This window comes from Bombina bombina, chromosome 1, assembly GCF_027579735.1.
Source record: "Bombina bombina isolate aBomBom1 chromosome 1, aBomBom1.pri, whole genome shotgun sequence".
Classification (NCBI taxonomy): Eukaryota; Metazoa; Chordata; class Amphibia; order Anura; family Bombinatoridae; genus Bombina; species Bombina bombina.
The window spans coordinates 916,355,984-916,378,512 of record NC_069499.1 but is presented as its reverse complement, the minus strand read 5'-3'; the positions used below and the strand labels follow the sequence as shown (position 1 = coordinate 916,378,512).

The 22,529-nt window shown below is 40.8% G+C and overlaps 1 protein-coding gene across 1 annotated transcript in view; it reads left to right on the top strand.

The window, feature by feature from the left end:
- TERB1 (telomere repeat binding bouquet formation protein 1) overlaps window positions 1-22,529 on the top strand; it is a 273,372-nt gene that overhangs the window by 169,046 nt on the left and 81,797 nt on the right. The window contains exon 15 of the mRNA XM_053715885.1: window positions 1,379-1,468. Coding sequence (XP_053571860.1) covers window positions 1,379-1,468 — 90 coding nt within the window. The remainder of the gene's footprint in view (window positions 1-1,378; window positions 1,469-22,529) is intronic.

Here is a 22,529-nt window from a genome sequence, read left to right as displayed (position 1 = left end):
CCATCCTTATTGCCCGATTCATTCATGTCTCAGGGTATTTCAGCTTTGGAGGAGCATCTCCGGCAACTCCGTTCCACGTGGGTGTAGATTCAGGATTGCCTTCATCGTTCTATGCAGCGCCAAAAGTTCCAGGCTGATCGTAGGCGTCTGCCTGCACCTTCCTACCAGGTTGGTGAGAGAGTTTGGCTGTCCGCCAGCAACTTGAACCTTTGTGTGCCTTCCAATAAACTGGCTCCCCGTTATGTTGGTACTTTTCGAATACTCCGACGGGTCAATCCTGTGGCCTACGCTCTTGACCTTCCTCCTGCAATGCGCATCTCCAATGTTTTTCATGTCTCCCTCTTGAAACCATTGGTTTGTAATCGGTTTACCACTGTGTTGCCTCGTCCCCGTCCTATCTTTGTTGACAACCATGAGGAGTATGAGGTCAGCAGCATTATTGACTCTTGTATGTCCAGGGGCCGCGTACAGTATTTGGTTCATTGGAGGGGCTACGGTCCAGAGGAGCGTTCATGGATTCCCTCCTCTGATGTTCATGCTGCCGCCCTCCTCTGTGCCTTCCATGCCCGTTTCCCCAATAAGCCTTTTGTCTTTCCGCTGGGGAGGGGTCGTTGAGGGGAGGGTACTGTCACGAAAAAACTGACTTGTTTGCCATGTCCTGCTGGCAGCCATTTACTCTCCTCTCTTCCTGACTATGGTGCACTGTGGGGGATGCTGCTCACTTCCTGCACTTCCTTTTATGGCCAGACTGGTTTACATCATCCATGTGAGACAGGATGCAGTCTCAGAATTGTGATGTCATCACTTATTATTTTAAGGGCCTCTGTTCAGTATGCTTTGTCCTTGCATTGTCTCAGACCTGTTTGTGAGAGCTCCTGTGTATTACCTGGTTGTCTGACATCCTTCCTGGTTCCTGATCCCTGGCTTGTTCCTGACTCTGCTGTTCTCCTTGTTCCTGATTCCGGCTCATCTGACTACTCGCTTTGGCTCCTGACTCGGCTTGTCTGACTACCAGCTCTGGTTTTGATTCCTGGCTTGTTATTTGACTTGTGGACTTTTTATTATTTTTTGCTATTAATAAAGGTGTGATTATTTTTGCACTTCTCGTCTCAGTCTGATTCCTGGCACCCTGACAGTTCCTTTGAAATCTGCTTGATAGCTCAGGTCTGGTTAAAATTATTCATTTCAGCTTGCTTGGCTTTGCTGCAACACAAGCGGACAGCTCCACCTACTGGCTATTTTAATAAATGCACTGCTTCTCAATGCTTTTCAATAGCAGTCACATGACTGGAAAAAAAGGTTGTTATTCTGAAACGGTGTAAATTGAACCGTTGTAAAACGAGGGCCACCTGTATATGTATCTATTTTTTTTTTATAGATCCACTGACATTATGCTCAGACATAATAAGCGATGAAATCTGCAGCAATCTCAAAAAAACAAAAAGAAATATTGATTTGCGATGTTCAGGTAATTTGAAAATCTCTTTTCTTCTCATGACTGCATATGAAAGGGCCATAATAGTTGAAAGACTACATGGTCTAATCCGTTAGATCATGTCATTTTAAGACTGTCAACCCTGCTCTATTGTGTGTGTTTAACCACCCACAAAGGGGTAAACACACAGAAGAAGTGCAGTTTAGGACCTGTAGACCACTGCTGGTCTGAAGAGGAAACTGCTGCTGATCCAATCAGCAGTGCTAGTTACACAGCTGACTCATACAACGAGTGTTGCTGATTGGATCAACAGTGGTTTTCTTTCAGGACCAGCAGTGCTCTGCAGGTCCTGAGCAGTATTTCTTCTGTGTGTTTAACTCTTTTGGGGGTTAAACACACAGTAGTGCAGGGTCTGTAGTCTTAAAATTAGATGTGCTAACAAATTAGAGCATGTAATTTTTTTGACTATTATGCCCTTGAAACCAGATATTTCTTATAAGTCCCTGCTTGTGTCAACTGTTTTTTTTTTTAATTTAAACAAAAAATCATGAAGTACACAGCAGGAAATTTCCCATATAAAGAAGTGTCCATATCAGTATTTTAACAGTTAAAAAATATTGTGTGAGAAACGCTAATAACGCTTAAATGGACATGAAACCCACATTTTTTCTTTCATAATTTAGACAGTGTAATGCTCGTGGGATACTCTCTATCAGACCGAACTCGTCCAGTAGTCTTGTTATCCCACAGCGTCGACCCGGAAGGATAGGGAATATCCCAGAGCAGAGATTATTAGACAAATGAGAAGAGCGGCATTTACCACAGGCAGGACAGCACAAGGCAAACTACGAGAATGGTCAGGCAGGCAGGATTCGGCAACAATAAATCAGTCCAGAAATTCAGGGATTAACCAGGTAGCGTAGTGAGACAGGCAGGGTTTAGCAACAATATATCAGACAGTAATCCAGGGGTTAACCAGGTAGTGTAGTGAGACAGGCAGGGATCAGCAACAAGAAATCAGTCCAGCAATTCAGGGGTTAACCAGGTAGCGTAGTGAGACAGGCAGGGATCAACAACAATAAATCAGTCCAGCAATTGAGGGGTTAAACAGGTAGCGTAGTGAGACAGGCAGGGATCAACAACAATATCACTCCAGCAAACAATCTATCACACCCAGGAGTACATGAAGTAGCACCTATACTTGGGCAGTGACAGATCGTTTGCTGCCCGTTTAAGTAAGCAGAGGATTGGCACCACAGGACCGGTCAGCATCAGGAGCGTGCAGCGATGACTTCAGTGCCGCACGCATCCAGAGCTGACACAACCCTAGGCAACGAGCAGGAAGGAGACGCCGTGCCCCTAGCAATGGCTAGAGTGGCGCGGCGTGACATAGCTCCCTCCACAAAGGTTCCCTCTGGGAAACGGAGTCGACTTCAAAGGATGAGCAGCATGGAACTTGGAGACCAGAGATTGAGCATGCACATCACGGGCAGGAACCCAGGAATGATCGCCAGGGAGTAACCCTTCCAATGTACCAGGTATTGCAATTGTCTGCGCCTGTATCTAGAGTCCAGGATCTTAGCTACCTCATATTCTGGGTCCCCACATATCAGAAGAGGAGGAGGTGGAGCTCGGATCCGGGTATATCTATTCTTGATGTAAGGTTTAAGCAAGGAGATGTGGAAGACTGGATGTATACGTAGGGTTTTTGGTAAGGCTACTTGGTAGACAACAGGGGACAATCTTTACAGGACCTTGTAAGGACCGATATATATCTGGGCCCTAATTTGTGACAGGGTTGACGTAGACTCATGTGTCAGGTAGATATCCACACACGTTCACCCACTGGAATGGTTCGTACAGAAGTCCTATGACGATCAGCAAACTTCTTATATCTAGAGACAGCAGAATGTAGCGGAGAGCGAATACATTGCCAATGAGTGGTGAGTCCAGTGACGTGTTGGTCTGAGGCAGGAACCCTAGTGGACTGAGTTGAAAGAGGGAACACATGAGGTTGATACCCAGCTGCGACTTGAAATGGAGAACATCAAAGAGAAGAGTGCCAATGATTGTTTCTTGCCAGCTCGGCTAGGGGTAGCAACTCAGACCAGTTGGTATGACTAGCATTGACAAAGACTCTAAGGTAGGCTTCAAGATATCGGAGGCCATGGGGGCACCAGGAGGTTTGCAATCTTTGCAGAAGGGTGGTATTGAGTTGAGCAACCACACAGGAGGGGGGTATGATGTGTTCGATAGGAGCTTCTGAGGAATCATTTGAGTGAGGGAACTGACGGGAAAGGGCGTCCGCCTTCTTGTTTTTGGTCCTGGGAAAATAAGAGACAACAAAGTTAAAACGGGAAAAGAACAAGGCCTACCTGGCCTGTCGGGGATTGAGTCGATGAGCAGTCTCTTTGTAAGTCAGATTCTTGTGATCGGTGAGAATCTGAATAGGATTGGTGATGCCCTCTAACCAATGATGCCATTCCGTCAAGGCCATCTTAATGGCTAAGAGTTCACGGTTACCCACATCGTAGTTCCTCTCAGCAGGAGTAAAGCGTTTAGAGAAAAATGCTACAGGGTGGGACTTGGAAGTCAAAGGGACCCTCTGGGTAAGATTTGCTTCAGCTCCTATCTCAGAGGCATCCACCTCTAAAGTGAACTGTAGGTCAGGATCAGGATGGAGAAGGACAGGAGCTGAACAAAAAGCCTTTTTCAGAAAAGAAAAGGTGTTTACGGCCTCAGGAGGTCAATGTTTACAGTCTTTGTTGCACTTTCTCAATTCAGTGAGAGGAGCCACTATTTGGGAAAAGTTCTATATAAACTTGCAGTAGTAGTTGGAGAATCCAAATAATCTCTGCAATTCCTTTAAAGAGGTAGGTTGAGGCCATTGTAGAACTGTGGTGAGTTTAGCAGGATCCATGGAAAAACCTTCCTTCGAGATGACATAACCAAGGAATTGGATTTGCTCCTGATCAAACTCACACTTTTCTAATTTGGCTACCAAAGAATTCTCTCTCAGATGAAGAAGCACTTGTCTAACGTGCCTATGATGCTCCTCTAAAGTGGAAGAGAAAACAAGGATATCATCCAGATAAACGATGACCGTGCGGTTAAGGAGATCATGGAAGACATCGTTGACAAATGCCTGGAAGACTGCAGGGGCATTACACAGCCCAAAGGGCATTACAAGGTATTCGTAATGCCCAGATCTTGTGTTAAAGGCGGTCTTCCATTTGTGGCCTGGAAATGTGCAAATCAGATTGTATGCCCCACGTAAGTCCAATTTGGTGAAAAAGCAAGCATTCTGGAGTGAGTCATACAGTTAAGTGATCAAAGGTATGGGAAAGCGATTCTTAATGGTTATTTTGTTCAAGGCCCTGTAGTCAATGCAGGGTCTGAGCCCGCCATCCTTCTTACTGACAAAAAAAGAAGCCAGCCCCAGCAGGAGAGGAAGAAGGGTGAAGGAACCCTTTGGCTAGGTTCTCTTGGATGTACTCCTCCATGGATGTGGTTTCAGCCTTGGAGAGTGGATAAGTCCTCCCTTTAGGAAGTGGGGCTCCGGGAAAGAGGTTGATCTTGCAGTCATAAGGACGGTGGGGTGGCAGCACGTCGGCTGCTTTTTTCTCGAACACATCCACAAAGTCTGTGTATACTGAAGGAAGGTTTGAAGGAGTCTGTATAATGGCTATGGGAATACAGGGCAGAGGAATGACTTTAGCAAGACAGGAGTGGAAACAGGAGGTACCCCAGGAGGCCAGTTGTCCCTCAGCCCAGTCGAACTGTGGATTGTGTATCCGAAGCCAAGGAAGACCAAGGATGACAGGCTGTGCTGGGGAATGAATGACCTCAAACTGCAGCTGTTGGGAGTGGAGGACTCCCACAGTCAGAGTCAGGGGTGCTGACTCAAAATGGATCACGCTTGAACCAAGGGGGGTGCCATCCAGGGTGGTTATTTTGAGACAGTGTCTTTTCTGCAGAAGAGGTAAACTGGCTTGCATCATAAAATGATGATCCAGGAAGTTTCCAGCTGCCCCTGAATCAATGAAGGCTTGAGTGTGGACAATATTCTGAAGGAAGGTAAGGGTAACAGGTACCAAGATTCAAGAGGAGTGAGGGGATTTGGTTGAGACCATGCTTAGAGGTACCCCAGTGATATCCCCTAAGCATTGGCTTTTCCCGGCCGAATGTCACAGCCCTTCAGTTGGTGGGTGTTAGATCCACAATAAAAACATAGTCTCAGTCTCCTCCTTTTCTGTCTTTCGGACTCTGAAGGTTGAAAGGAGGAGAGATCCATGGGTTCTTCTACTGAGGTAACTAGAGTAGCTGAAGGGTTAGCGGTTGCTGTTGAAGCTGAGCGAACAGGAGGTTAGGAGGGAAGGACCCTCCTAGTTCTGTCTCTCTCGGCTTGTCTTTCCTGAAAGCGAGAGTCCAGATTGATACAAAGCACTATGAAATCATCCAAAGAAGAGGGAATATCACGATAAGTGAGTTCATCTTTGATGCGTTCATGGAGACCCCTCCTGAAGGCTGCCTTGAGAGCACTGCCATCCCAAGTGGTTTCTAGTGCCAAGGTGCGGAACTCAAAGGCAAATTGTGCCATGGTTTTACTGCCTTGGCGAGATCCAGGAGAGAATATTCCGCAGCAGAGGTACGGCCAGAAGTCCCAAACACAGAAGACAAGGCAGTAATGAACTCATCAGCGTCTTGCAAGAGTGTAGCATTCTGTTCCAAAAGGGGAGAGACCCAGGCTAGAGCTTTGTCCTTTAACAAAGAAATGATAAAGGTGACCCTTGACTGATGAGACTGGAAGGTGTGAGGATCATTGCGGAAGTGCAGCCTGCATTGGTTCAGAAAGCCCCTGCAGTCAGTAGTACCGTCATACTTGTCAGGCAAGGGTATCCGGGGTATACTTCCAGGAGTGGAGGGAGAAGTCACGGTACTGGGAGTAGGGGCTGGTGGAATAGCAACAGGAGCGGCATCAGTCGCGGCAACTAGTAAGGCGTGTTGAGCGGTAATAGCCTCTAGCTTGGAATCCATATTCTGCAGCTGCATGGTATGGGTTCCCAACATCTGTCCCTGAAGATAAACAGCTCGTGCCACCTCATCTGGCTGCATGGCCCAAGTATAATGTAATGCTCGTGGGATACTCCTCTATCAGACAGAACTCGGACAGTAGTCTTGTTATCCCGGCATCGAGCCGGAAGGATAGGGAATATCCCAGAGCAGAGATTATTAGACAAATGAGGAGAGCGGCACTCACCACAGGCAGGACAGCACAAGGCAAACTATGAGAATGGTCAGGCAGGCAGGATTCGGCAACAATAAATCAGTCCAGAAATTCAGGGATTAACCAGGTAGCGTAGTGAGACAGGCAGGGTTTAGCAACAATATATCAGACAGTAATGCAGGGGTTAACCAGGTAGTGTAGTTAAACAGGCAGGGATCAGCAATGAGAAATCAGTCCAGCAATTCAGGGGTTAACCAGGTAGCGTAGTGAGACAGGCAGGGATCAACAACAATAAATCAGTCCAGCAATTCAGGGGTTAACCAGGTAGCGTAGTGAGACAGGCAGGGATCAACAACAATATCAGTCCAGCAAACGATCTATCACACCCAGGAGTACACGAAGTAGCGCCTATACTTGGGCAGTGACAGATCGTTTGCTGCCCGTTTAAGTAAGCAGAGGATTGGCGCCACAGGACCGGTCGGCATCAGGAGCGCGCAGCGATGATGTCAACGCCGCACGCATCCAGAGCCGACACAGCCCTAGGCAATGAGCAGGAAGGAGACGCCGCGCCCCTAGCAACGGCTAGAGCGTGCGGCGTGGCGTGACAGACAGAGCATACAATTTCAAACAACTTTTCAATTTACTTCTATTATTTAATTTGCTTCCTTCTCTTGTTATCCTTTGCTGAAAGGTTAATCTAGGTAAGCTCAGGAGCAGCAAAGAACCTAGGTTCTAGCTGCTGATTGGTGGCTGCATATATATACCAATGGCCATTGGGTCACCCATGTGTTCAGTTAGAAACCAGTAGAACACTGCTGCTTCCTCAACAAATTATATCAAGAGAATGAAGCAAATGTGGAAAAAGAAGTAAATTGGAAAGTTGTTTAAAATTGTCTGTTCTACCTAAATTACGAAAGTAAATGTTAGGGTTTCATGTCCCTTTAAGTATGATGATTCATGTCACACGTGCAAAGCCTGCAAACATGGTAAAAAAATCCAACATTTTTCAATCGTGGACAACTAAAGAATATTTTCAAATAAAAGTTAAGATTTGTTGCCACGATAAGGGAGAGATATATTTAATTGAATGTGGGTGCGGGCTCAAATACATAGGACAAACATCTAGAAAACTAAGAGATAGGATCCATTAACATCTGCTTCAGATTAAATGGAAGAAAAATGATGTCCCCCTATATAGACATTTTAAAGAACAATACAACAGCAGTAGTAAAAGTCTGAAATATATGGATTTGTGCAAACCATTCAAAAACTGGAGAGGAGATTTTGAAAAACAGCTTTTGAGAACTGAATCTAAATGGATTTTCCAGTTGGATTGTATGTTTCCCAAAGGTCTTAATAGTAACACTGAGATATTCCACCTACTCTGATAGAGAAAACACAACTTTGGGACTTTGGAACATGATATAAACAAATACTGTATTTGTCAACTTTCCAAAGTGTATGGGTTTTTAAAAATTGTTTTGGAGTATGGTCTTGGAACAAGTTTCTAATTTATTTCAAATATATATATTTTGAATATAATACAATGGGATTTATATACGTATATACTGTTATTGTTTTTATTGTTTATATTAAAATACACTACAATTTAAATAATTGCTATTCTTATTATTATTGTTATTTTTGGACATTTTTGTCATCTTTTATTGTCATTTTTTATTGTCATTTCTATTGTTATTTTCTTTCTATTTGAATTATTTCTATTTTAACTGTTTTTTATTACCTTGAATGGATAGTTGGGATATTTTAGAAGTTTTAGAACCTGAGCCGATTTACAGTCATTTTGATAATATGTTTGATAATATTTTTGATAACATTTATGATAATGTTTTTCATAATATATTTTTAAATATTTTCTAATACTCTAAACTTTTAATACACACAATGTTTTTGAAAAAGATCTCACTGATTTGCTGTGCCTCAAATATTTTACAATACTTCCATTAGAGATAACCGACTCCACTGTTTCTATCCGGCATAAGTATGAAAATGTATAGTAAAATATAAGATACACAATAGTTTTGGCACAGACTGAGATCAGTCATTAAAAAAAATAGATATCCAGAGAACCAAACCGAAAGAACTAAAATCTTTTACGAAAATCCATAGTCTGGAATTACAGGCTGAAAGTCATCATAACCAGAAGCAGTCACAACCGGAAGTGATGTAGCGCATCTGGATATACGTTACAGAGAGAAAATTAAGGTTTTTAATTTTGGCACCTAATTGCTACATACTGATTGGATATCCCTTTTAAGTGCAGATCCCAGTAAGCCATTATTAGTCTTGAAAAAGGCCTTGTTAAAAGCCAAAATGCATAGACGCTCCATGACGAACTAACGGCTCAGGTTCTTTGTACTTCAGGATATTCAGTAAGCCTAATATATTCTTGCATCCGCATAAGACATATTAGCAATATTGCACTATGTACTTTTGTTTTCCATAGGAGAAATGACAGACAGCACTATCGCACTTTGGAGATTATGTATATTTAACACAGGAAATACGCCTATTTGGATATATATATATATTTATTTATTAAAAAATTCAATTTATATATATTTTTTTGGTGTACACCACATATTTTTCTTTTCTTTTTAAGGACCACCTATCTTTGGATTTTTTCATAGCAACTTAAGGATCATAACTTTCTTTGTTTCACACGGAAGGATACACATTTGTTTACTCACATTTTTTTTTCACATTGGAAGGATGACACATATCATTACCACCCTCTCATTGACATACTTTAGAATTTTGTATTTAGTTTTTTTAATTTTTTATGGATTCCTTTTTTCTTTGTGGGCAATTTTATTTATTATTTTCAGTTTCATATGTTAGGTTAAACAATCATATGTTTTAATAGTCTGTTTACACAACTTTGTTTTTATGTTATTTCCATTCGGCCTATATTGTACATTAGCCTTCGTTTGAAATATTAAAGTGTTTACTTTTTTATCTTCATACTTAAGCTTTATTAGCGCTTCTCACACAATATTTTTTTTATCTATTTTGAGATCTGGTTAGGAGGTCTTATTTATATGAGAAGCCTGTATGACCTTACTTTGGTGCTGTTTATTCTTTTAATGTTTCTATTATTTTAACAGTTCTCATACTATAAATCGGGAAACCTCTAAGTGATGAGGTGTAAAGAATCTAGACCATATATTCATAAATAGTCTGTGGCCATTTCAGATTGTATTGTACATGTGCAAGATAATATAATTATACCAAATTGTCTTGGAATACTTGCATGTATGTCAGAAAAGGCCAGTTTTGCACTTTATCAAGTGCTTTGACTGTTAAATTCAATGTGACTATTTTATTCTTGATATCGAGTTGATAAATTGGGGTCAGTTGTATTATGACTGCCAAAGTCGATGCTGCTATACATCGTATGGATCACATGGATGACTTTTCTGATATGTGACCCAATCTTTTTCCAATGCGATAATGGTGCATATATATATATGTAGGATTAAGTAAAATGTGTCTCCTCAGAAACCTGAGTTGACACAAGTGTTACTCTGTAGTGGGCGCTGGTCAGAAAGGTTATAGGAGATAATGGCTGCTATATAAGACAAATACTGGGAGGGTTGTAAAGCCCTAGACAGTAAGAGTAAATACGTATTCGAAAAGGTGGATACAGCGCCTATATGTCCAGTATACTGTAGAGGTATGTAAGGCGTATATATTATAACAAAAAGGAGAAAAGTAAAAAGTACATCAATGTAAAGTATACAATACTAAAAGAAAAAGAAAAATTAAACAATATTAAATATTATAATAAAAAATATATATAAACATACATCAAATAAATAATGAATGAGAGTCCAGTTAAAGATAGCATATAAAATATATGAACTAAAAAATAATGTTCATAGAGGTCCTGGAGATAATATAATTCGTAATAAATCTCCAGATGTAGTAATTATGTAGGTTATAGTTGGTATATACTACCCTTACCAGATATTACCTCAATCGAAATGAGGTAAGTATGCCGCACTGGGGGTAGATATAGATGATTGGATTTCCTCCTTGTATTCTGCTATGGTGCCTCTTGTGATGTTCGTTAACCTCTTGGAGTATGCAGGGATAAGTTTCTGAAGGTGAGTTGATCCCTTGTACTTCCTATGGGTTGATGGTTGGCCTCTTGGAGTGCTCTTTCTGTTCTGGTATTGACTTTCTCCAGCATAGAGATACCCAGGGAGACACAGAGAAAATATATAGTGTAATACTGTTTATTTGTTAAAAGAGCATAAAAATACACTTTATATTGCACTCACATTTGACAACCTCAGACAATATGAGGTATGTATATAGCATATATATTTAAAATAATCTTTCCACAGGTTAGAGAGGGATGCGTAATCCCCAATCTTAAATGCAAGTCTCTTAAAGAATTTACATGCAGCTGTGGTGTGTTCCAAGATAGATAGTACAAAATAAGGTGCCCACAGAGCAGCGCTAGTGAAACTGGCTGCAGGAGGAACAAATGAGGATATTATAAAACAACTATTAAAACGTAGATAAAATATGTTTACACAGAAGTAGATTCCCTAACGCGTTTCAAAGGTTTGAGTCCTTCTTCTTCAGAGGGTATAAATAATAAATACACAAATATATATATACAGACATACTGTATATATTAAATAATTTCTAAAGCTGCCAGGGTATATTAACCTAGTGGCATTGTGCCCAGTCTGACACAGTGTTTATTAACATATAAGCTGCAAAACAAACAAAAACATTTTCCATTATTTTTTTAACCTATCATTAAAAAAATAGATGATTTAAAAATAAAATATCTCACACACACACACTTGCAAAGCACTTTGGAAAGCTGTTATTAAAACAAAAGTTTGCATTCAAGATAATGGACAATTTCTTCTACAGAGATGATTAAACTAAATATTTTTAAGAGCAAAAAAAAAGAGAAAAATGTGATGACTGCACATGAGGTAGCTGAAGGAGTAAAAGTTAGTATAAAAACTGCTTCTCAATTCACAAATGGGCGTCACAGGCGCTCCCCACCAAGTTTGGCACTTGATCCTCCTTAGGTCACAGCCACCAATGCTTTCACTGTCACCTCAGAACAGCTGAGAGAGTGTGTAGGCGGGACCGCTCCAACAAATGGGCATGGTCACTTGTACAGTAGGGCCTGATCTGCAGTGAAATAGGTGGGAGTCTACAAGGGAGAGTGTGGGTATTACCAGACCAGTTACAAAAAGTTACTAATTTTTGTGTATACACTGTCTGGTGGGTACCATGTGCTAATGTGTGCGAGCTTAGGGCTTATGTATATATAGGGTGTGCGCATATTTGCCTCATGCATATAGACTGTGAACGTGCATGAGGCTGATGTATGAGCACTGTAGATGAGGCTTATACATATTCACTGTGTGTGTGTAAAGGGCTGTGTCTGATAATATTGAGTGTTTATAAACATGTTACTTATCCCTTTTTTTACTACTATATACTGTATTCAGAACTTTGGTTTCTTTCTAAAAAAAAAAAAAAAAAAAAAAGGGCACTGCTGGTTTCAAATATCTTTGTCATCATGTCATGGTACTAATGTGTGTGCTCTGTGTACCATGCCAGTGCTGTGCTGCTCACCTTATGCTAAGGATTGGCATGTAACTCAATAGAACAGACAAGGGCGGTACCGGGGGCGGGAGGAGGATTGGGGGCGGCACATTTTTTGCAGATGTGGTCCTCTTTCGGGAGAAATTGGAAATGCACATTTTCGGCCGAAAGTTTCGGTGGCTGAAATTTTGGTGCATCCCTACTTGAAGGTTCACGTAAAAAGTTTGGCCAGAGGAAAAAGTTGCACTAAAAAAAACATCTTACATTAAAAAAAACCTATCTTTACATAAAATTAAAAAAAAAATACCATTACATAAAAAACCCTAACATTACAGAAAAAAACTCTACCAAAAAGATTAGAATTTTATATAGCTGAAATCACTTTAGGGCAACGCTTTTAGAGGGGTGGGGTTATTTTTTTTTTTTTAAGAACTAAATCGCTTTTGGGCAATGCCCTACAAAAAGTCCTTCTAAGGGCTATTGCTATAGTAACTTTTAGTGTTAGTTTAGGGTTTATTATTTTGTGTTTTTTTTTTTAGGGGGGCTTTAGTTTTAGAATAGGCATAACTGCGTTTTTTTATTTTTGGTAATGTTTTTTTTTTATTTTCTGTAATGTTAGGTTTTTTATTTCTTCCCTATGGCATGGAGAGTCCATGATTTCATTCCAATTACTAGTGGGAATTCAACTCCTGGCCAGCAGGAGGAGGCAAAGATCACCCCAGCAAAGCTGTTAAGTGTTACTTCCCTTAACTATAATCCCTAGTCATTCTCTTTGCCTCTCTCACAAGAGGATATGCAAAGATGGTGTCTGAAGATATTTAATCCTTTAATGGGTACTTTTCCTTGCAAGCAAGGATTGGGGTTATGCTTTGTCCATGTCAATCTCTTTAGTAAGAGTAATGGTGGCTTTTAGCAGTTGGTATACTACAACGTAGTCTTTGCTTACCATCCAACATTTATGCTACCCCTCTATAGAAAACCAGGGATGGTTACTCTGTTTTTCTTTTTCTCCAGGTCATCTGCCAGAGTCTGGTTGGGTCTGACATACTTGAAGAGCTGTCTACTGCCCTGCAGCTGGATCCACAGGTAAGTGCTTTTACCTTCCATAGCATAGTAAGAGGGACTCAGCACTTTAGATGTTAAATTCCTCTGTGGACATAAAATGGGACATATTTATCCTCTATATGTGCTTCTAGAACTGCTTCTGGGGATTTAAGGGTAATGCATCTAATTTTTTATGAGGCTAGGCATGTGAGGCTCTTATGGGATTTGTGTTGTCCTCTACAGAGTGTATTTATGGCTAATATTGAGTTAAGGCATGGTGGAACAGTGGAACAGGAACAATATGGTTTCTGGGGAGTTTTTTTTTTTTTTTTTAAATAAAATAAATATTTATCTTCTTTACTTCTGATAGTAACTCTCTGAATGATTATATAAGTGCAAAAATGAAAGTGCATCTATTCACCGAAAATTTTTCAATCATTTTTAATATGCAATCTTTTTTTGTTTTTTGGTGACATCTTTATTATTTAAATTCTAATAAAGTTTTGAATCCTATGGGTATCTGGTTTCAGGATGTTTTCTGATAAGGACCCTACTTTGTCTGTTAACCAATGCTTTTACTACTTGGAGGCTGAGAAATCCTCCTATGCAGTTTGTATTCCACATGCTTAAATATAATCTGATACCATATCAGTACCATCTATCTCTCGGGTTAATATTGCCCGTGCCATGCCTCAGCTTTCCCCTCAAAAGTCCCAAGCTTTAGCAGTTTTTCAAATGCAGTGCCCTGAGGTTCCTCTAATCTAGTTCCTGGGGATGTTTTTTTTACCAGGAGTTATTGCAGCGCAAATAACTTCTGCAGTTTTTTGCAGCTTTATCAGCCTTTTTCCATTAATGGGAAGAGAAAGAGGAAAACTAAGAATTTATCTAAAACAAAGAAACTCACTCCTCTAGGTCTGCGTTCGTCAGCATCTCTCAGTTATCTGAGGAGGTTCATTCCTCAGTGGCTCTGAGGAGAAGATCTCTGCTAGTATAGCAGATCCAGAGGAGATTAATTTTAGATTTAAGCTGAAGCTCCTCTGTTAACTCTTGAAGGAGGTTATAGCTACAATGGAGGACTCTGACTCTATCACAGAGACTCCTAGATAGCTTAACAGGGTATTTGATGTAGAGGTATTTCCAGTTTCAGATCCTATGTAGGACATGTTAACTCAGGAATGGGAAGATCCGGGGATTTTTTTTCCCCATCCCCTGTTTTTTAAGAAGATATTTCCTGTTGCTGACCTAAGGCGCCATTTTCTCTATAACAAGAGATCTGCCATTTCCCCTTGAGGATTGTTCCTCTTTCAAAGACCCTATGGATAAGAAGCTGGATGCTTATTTAAGAAGGATGTATATTCATCAGAATCCTTTTATTGGTGCGACTTCATGTCGACCTCATTTCCGAGGAGACTACCATAGAGGAGATCCAGGATAGGATCAAGGCTCTACAGCTAGCTAATATGTTATCTATGATGCCAGCATGCAAGTTGTTAGGCTTGGAGCCAATATTCTAACGTTGCCGTTCTTCTTGCAGTGTTCCATGGATAAATGGTCTGGGTCTGCGGATGTAGCATCCAAGTCCGAACTTTTGTCTTTATTTTTTCGTCCCTTTTGTAACTTTAAGGGACAGAAGTTTTTTTTCCATTTCTTCCAAACCGGAGTAACCTAGGACTTCATGGAGGTCTAGCCAACCTCGAATAAGAGCAAAAAGTCCAAGAAGCCTTCCTCTGACTCTAGTTAGCATGAAGAGACAGCCCCCAATCCTCTCTTGGATCAAGTAGGGGACAGGTTTTTCTTTCCTTCAACAGGCTAGGATCCGCGATGGCCCAGATCTTCGGGCGGTGGAAATAGTTTCCTAGGGATACAGGATAGGGTTCGGTCCTGTGCCCCTAAGGGCACATTTATCCTGACATGGTAATCAGTAAACCAGGTGAAGAGAAAATCCTTATTAATCTGTGTAAAGCACTTATCTTCTCTTGGAGTAATTGTTCCAGTTCCCTTGGCGGAACAGGGTCTAGGATTCTATTCAAACCATTTAGTGGTTCCCAAGAAAGAAGGAACTTTCTGACCCATAAAGGTGGGTTAGCTGTTAGGAGGTTAGTGGGTACTTACCAATGGGGGTTGTGGCGGTTTAGGGGTTAATAGTGTAGCGGAGCAGTTTGTGATGTGTGGGTGTGGCGAATTAGGGCTTAATAGTGTAGCAGGGCAGCTTGCGATGTGGGGGGTGTCGGTTTAGGAGTTAATAGTAGGGGGCGCGAGTAGAGTGTTAGGTTTTTTCCACTTCACATGCTCCATTTTCTTCTATAGAGGAATGCGTTAATGCAATCGTAATATTATAACTTTTGCTTTTGGTGTGCGTCGGGTTAGCACACAAGCAAAAACTTTTTATTTTCAACTTGCAATATGTTCTGTATCCGACGTGCACAAAAAGCTGAAGTCAAGCATAGTTAGTGCATGAGTGGGATCGATAAATAGCGATCCACTCGTAATCTAGCCCAATAATGGTAAGATGATTTAAGAATAATGATTATTTTACTTCCTTGGATGATGACCTAATTCTGTGTGACATCACTTTCTTAAGGGGCCTCTTGCACACACACATTTATTTGCTACCAACAAATTCAGAAAAGCAACCACCTAGAGAAAGTATTTTTTAGCAATGCAGAGAAATTTCTAGCTCCAAATGAAAAGTTGTGACGATCTTTAGTAGATACTCTACTCTATACCATCATTGCCAAGGATTTAAATTAAGCAGATATAGTAAAATGTAAGTGCTAATATCCCTATGGGGGGCACGGGGATGAAAAAAGGAGGTGAACATAGTAAAATATCATTTTAGTTAAACCTCTAATACCTGTAAATAAACAGTTATCAATGAGGATACACTAATATACAGATCTTCCCTGATCCCACAGGTATATAATCTATTTTAAATAACACTGGGGGGGTGGAAGAACTCAGAATAACAAACATTCTTATAAGCAGGCTATTACTTATCAATATTAAAATTGGCTGTCACTAGGTTTATATTGTGATACGCTGTCCCGGACGCAGTTAGAGTGACTCTTTAAAAGTCCCTGCCTACCATGTAATATAGTCAAACACCTAGTACACGTCCAAGTACTGTACAATAAATATAGCTGTTTAAGGGATCAGTTTGAATTACTCCAAACTTCCTCATAATAGTAAGATATACAAGAATAAATACAAATGAGGTGTTATATGGTAACATATACTACTGAGTCTAGCTAGGGAATATGGGTTAAGATGATAAAGTTCCACTTATTAGTTTGATAGGGTGTAGTTCTCAAGGGTTTGTGTTAATGCCTCCATAGTTAGGAATTATGTGGTGTTAAAATGTTATACATACTGCCTATTGTAGGTTATTACTGTAATATTTAAATATAGATAATCTTATATGGGTATATAATATATGGGTATTTAGTTTGTGAAGGCATAGGGAACAAATAGTATTATGTATATATATTAACATACTTAGCCACACACAATAAAAGTAGAATTACTGAATTAGCTAGAAAGCCATGTAAATAGCTGATTACAAACTGATCACAATGATTCATTATGACAGAGTGTGTCTGCCAATCGTTATAGATTTGGCTTGGGCAAAGCAAACAACAGTGAACATAAGTATTATCTATGGTTGCCGAACAGCTCATAACAGTAAAACACAAAACATGTGGATGATAAAAAAGCAAGAAAGTCTGCTTTAGCTAAGAGGTGCAAATAATGTATGGGGGCTGAATGTCCGGGTGAATAGCTGTGAGCATTTTATATCTATTATTAAGTTTTAAACTGGGAGTCATCATAAGCATAATAGTTAATTCTCTCAAATAAGATATAATCTAAATAATACTAGAAGCTCACTATGATTTTTTTTTCTCAGCCATCTCGCTCCATATCACTCATCTTGAGGAACGTTTGCTAAGGTATGGGGCTCTGAGTGTAAAAAGCGTTCCTTAGGTAGATTTCTTGAGTGTTCTCTGCTTACTATTCCTCCGGTGTCAGATGTATCCAGATAGGTCCCGTTGTGCATAGGGGAACCGTCACCGCTGATGAACAGCTATCTATCCCACTCCAAGTCATAGGAGTAGGTGGGCACTAGCTGGGTTACTGTGCTCCTTGTGATGTCCCTGCCTGCTAAGAGCAGCCAGGACTCTGTCTACATACATATTTCCCTGAGTTGCAGACACATAGTAGTACCCACTGTCATCCACCTTGTTGGTGTTCAGAGGAGAGAGATTCCGGTAAGCAGGGTTGGCCATATTCTTTAGATAGGGTAAAACCAGGACCAGAGTTTTAGTAGGGTCCCTTTTCTGCTTCTTGATGTCGGGAGTCACAATAGGGCTGGAGTTGCGCTTGAGAACATTCTCATCCATGTTGACAGGCAAAGGTTTCATTGTAATGTCGCTTCGATGTATGAACAGTTCCCGATCGTCATCAGACGGGGATATATGCAGTAGTCCCAGACACGCGGTAGACTGAAGACTGAATGTAGCGCAAATTTCTAGACAGATGCAGGGCCGCGTTGCTTTCCAAAGAGCATAGGTCAGGATTGCGGTGGGAAATTAGCTCTGGAATCTTGCTGTAATGAAGCTATAGATATCTTCCACTGAATAGGTGTAAATGGCTGAATAGTTATATTAATACATGTAATAAAACAAGTTTGAGATGAGGAGCTTCACTTAGACATGTCCTGCTGCTTTGGAAGTTGGCTCCGCCCCTCAATTTTTATTTTTACACACATATTGCTTTTTGACTATGATTTAGGAAAGATTGCTATAAGTTATTGCAATAAAACACTCCAGGTTGTTTTCTGCAAGACTTCCTGATTACACCCATGCCCCCCATGCATAGGTTTGCCAGAATTTTGGGAAGGTTTAGTTACAATTGTATGATTTGAGTTGAAAGTGAGAATATTTCTTCTGATAGGCCTATCTTTAGTTTGGGGCCTATTGCATACCTCAGTTTTATTTATTGCCATGAAAGTGTATATATTTGAAACTTTGACACCCCAAGGTATTGTATATGGAGTGCTTTGATGCAACCGTTTTAGCCAAAAAGATTGGAGAAAGTGTTTGGTGGTAATTTTTCAATGTTCCTTTTTACACACACATTGCTTTTTGACTATGATTTAGGAGATCTTGTTGTAAGTTATTGCAAGAAAACACTTCAGGTTGTTTTCTGCAAGACCCCCTGATTACACCCATGCCCCCCATGCATAGGTTTTGCCAGGATTTTTGGAAGGTTCATTTACAATTGTATGACTTGTAATTTGAGTTGAAAGTGAGAGCATTTTTTCTGATAGGCCTATATTTAGTTTGGAGCCTAATGCATACCCCAGTTTTATTTATTGCCATGAAAGTGTATATATTTGAAATGTTGACACCCCACGGTATTGTATATGGAGTGCTTTGATGCCTTTGATGCAAGCGTTTTAGTCAAAAAATTGGAGAAAGTGTATGGTGGTAATTTTTCAATTTTCATTTTTATATTTTCATTTTTTACTATGATTTAGGAGAGCCTGTTGTAAGTTATTGCAAGAAAACACTCCAGGTTGTTTTCTGCAAGACTCCCTGAGTACACCCATACCTCCATGCATAGATTGACAGTAAAGGGTTTTGGTAAAATATAGCACCAATTTTAGAACTTATAAAAAATAGAACAGTGAAATTTAAAAATCTGGCACAGTAAAAGTAAAAATAAAAAATCAGTAACAGTAAACGTAACCAACCCCCCCCCCCCCAAACAAAAAACACAACGGCAAATGTAAAAAAATAAATAAAAAAATTACCGGTGTGTGATACTGCTTAAAGCAGTCCCCAATGCAGAGTCCAGGCTGTCCAGGGCAGTCAGGACAGTAAAATGTGGTGTCCTTTCTCTGCCCCCTCGTGGTACAGACTGCTTCGCCCCAGTAGGGGGATTTTGAAAATAAAATGGGTAGCCCCAACTCTGCTCTCTCCCATCACCGCCCGGGGAGCAGGTGCATCTTGGTACAAAATCCCTGAAATGATCTGGAGCTGAAACTGTAAAATAGTAAGTTTCATTTCGGGGTTTGCTTTTTTGAAGAACAAAAAAGCGTTGTGGGTTGCAATCTGCATTAAGTAAATTGCAACCTTTTTGTACCAGGCCATTGTCTTCCTCATAATTAGGTAGGGCTGTAGCAGCAGTTGCTCTGTTAGATAACCCCCCCCCCATATGACGGTTATAAGCCTTGATGCACACTGGCTTAATTGTGCTCTCAGCTCTGCCACGTATAGAGACCTCCACAGTCCTCTATGTGTGGATGGTGCTAAGAAGGTATACATCCTTCTTGTCTCTGTACATAACTGCCAACAGCTCCTCTTGGCGCAGAGCTGAGGTCTCCCCCCTAGCCGGGTGTGTGCAAGTTGTCCTGGGAATTGTACCGCAAGCTACTGTATCAAAACAATACAGTAGCTTGAACAAAAGGACACTTGTATAAAAATTGTCTACATTCAAGTGGTTCCCTTTGTTCATCAGGGGTAAAATCAGGTCCCAGACAATCTTGCCAGTGGTTCCCATATGCAGGGCCACCATCAGGGGGTGACAGGGGTGACTCCTGTCAGGGGCCCAATGGGCCAGGGGGGCCCCATGAGACAAGAGCTATAAAAAAAAAAAAAAATTCTTTTTTTTTTACATTTTGGCAGCCACCAGTGGGTACTACAGCAGAGTGCTAATTGAGCATGGGAATTGTTATTACAAGGAGTAAAGTATTAGTATTTGAGAGGATTTCTGAGTGTGCACTAAACCACTATGCACATACACATTGTCTGTTCCTTTTTAGGACATTTTGGCCGTACTACTGATTATTCACATCTTTCTACAGACTTTGAGACTAACAAGACCTTTCCGGAAGTCACCAATCCACCATTTAACCTTTAAATTATTGTTTAGGCAGTTCAGGGGCCTTCCTTTCAGCCACTGCATGCTGTTGTCATCATATAGTTGGCATCTTCCTTTGCAAAAATATAATCAGAACTCCATATTTTGTTTTCTAAATCTAATTTTTTCACAAAACTGTAGTTTACCTCATTACTTGTCAGGTCAATGTAAACAAGTGCTGAGTGTCTGTGTCTAAGTGTGTTTCTTTGCATGTCTGCTAGAGTGTCTATATGTGAATCCTTATGTGTGTTTCAGTGTATGAGTGTGTCTGTGTGTGTGTATGTTACTACCTTTACAACAATTCCAATTTAAATAGACACTTAAGAATAAAGTGCATATACGTTTTAGTCACTTGGTCAAAAATTGCACATGTCAAAGGGGGGGGGGGGGCCCTGATCAATGGTTAAGTCAGGGGCCCCAAAATTTCTAGTGGCGGGCCTGCCCATATGTTCTGGGCAGCCTGGAGGGCCAAGATGGATATCCTTTCCCTCATACACCCGGAAGGCCTGAGTATACCCAGTCTCGCTCTCACAGAGCTTATACACCTTTACTCCATACCTGGAGCGCTTGGAAGGAATATACTGCTTGAATCCCAGCCTTCCCTTATACTTCATCAGGGATTCATCCACGCATATATTCCTTCCAGGTGTATAAGCCTCTGCAAACCTGGCAGTATAGTGGGTAATCAGGGGGCGAATTTTATACAGCCTGTCAAACTGGGGATGCTCACTAGGGGGGCACAGGCTGTTGTCGTTGAAGTGCATGAAATGTAGAATAATTTCATACCTCTTCCTCAACATACTCTGGGACAAAATGGAGGTAGAGCAAATGGGGCTACTACTCCAGTAGGAACGGATGGAGGGTTTCTTTATGATGCCCATCAGCATAGTCAATGCCCAGAGTTTTTTAAATTCTGCCACATCGATGGGGGCCCATTGCTGCTTTGCCAAAAAAGTGTCAGGCTTTGCAGCACGGAACTGATGGGCATATAAATTAGTTTGGGCGACAATGTTCCCCAATACATCATCGCCCAGAATCACCTCCATAAACTGTTGGGGGCTAAATCCTGCAACATCCACATTGATGCCAGGATTTGCAGTGAAGGGGGGGATATCTGGCCTCTGGTGATGAGGCGTTACCCACTCTTCAGCAGCAATGGCAGCTGGAGCAACACGTCTCCTTCTGGCAAGGGTCTAGCAACCACAGATACATCACTATCAGTTGAGACTGTATCTAATGATGTATCTGAGCATATGGCAGGGTCAAAATTGGGGTCTGAGTCAGACATAGAGGCACATGACTCTGATGCAAGGATGGCATACGCCTCCTCAGCACTATATGTTCTCTGTGACATGATATATTTTTATCTGTCACAGAGAAAAAAAAATACTAAAAAAAAAAATCAACACAAAATTTAAATTAACTAAATGGCTCTGAAAATAGCCTTTGGGTCTCAAAAAAATAAAAAAAATAATAATTAGCAGCTAAAAAAATGAACAGAGAGCAAAAAAAGTGCTGCTGTGCTACTGCCAGTAATTTATAGTGATCACTGGCAAGCTAGGGGTTAATGGCTTTGAAAAGTGCTTTTGGGTCTCACAATTGTTTACAAAAATAAATTGAAACTAGCTAAATGGCTCTGAAAAGAGCCTTTGGGTCTCACAAAAAATTACTAAAAGAAAATGAATCCCTTAAAAATGAACAGAGAGCAAAAAAATGCTGCTGTGCTACTGCCAGTGATTTATAGTGATCACTGGCAAGCTAGGGGTTAATGGCTCTGAAAAGAACCTTTGGGTCTCACAATTTTTAACAAATATATTAAATAAATCTCTCTCTCCTAAACACAGATCTCTCTCTCTCTCCCACAAAAACGCAAGTGAGGAGAGGGAGGGAGATCCACACTGGTCAGAGTCAATATTTACAAATATTGACATGATCAGACAAATAGGATATTTTATTATTAAAAATTAAATTATAGAGGTAAGCTCAGATTGGATGACCCTAGCCTGACCCTATGATGAGACAGGCTAGGGACACCCCCAGAAGCCCCATGATGCACTGGGCATCACCATATTTGAAGTCACATGGGGGAGAGGGGATATATGGGGGCTATATTGGGATATTTTATAAAAATAAAATAAAAAATATTTTTTTTAGATTGTTATTTTACTAAGTGCCTCGACCCACCAAAGCACTTAGCACACTTACAGAGCATCAGAACCCTGCCCGATGGCTCTGCCTGACTGCTGGGCTCCACGTAGCGTGAAACCGGAAGTGAACGCTCTGTGGAAGTGATCA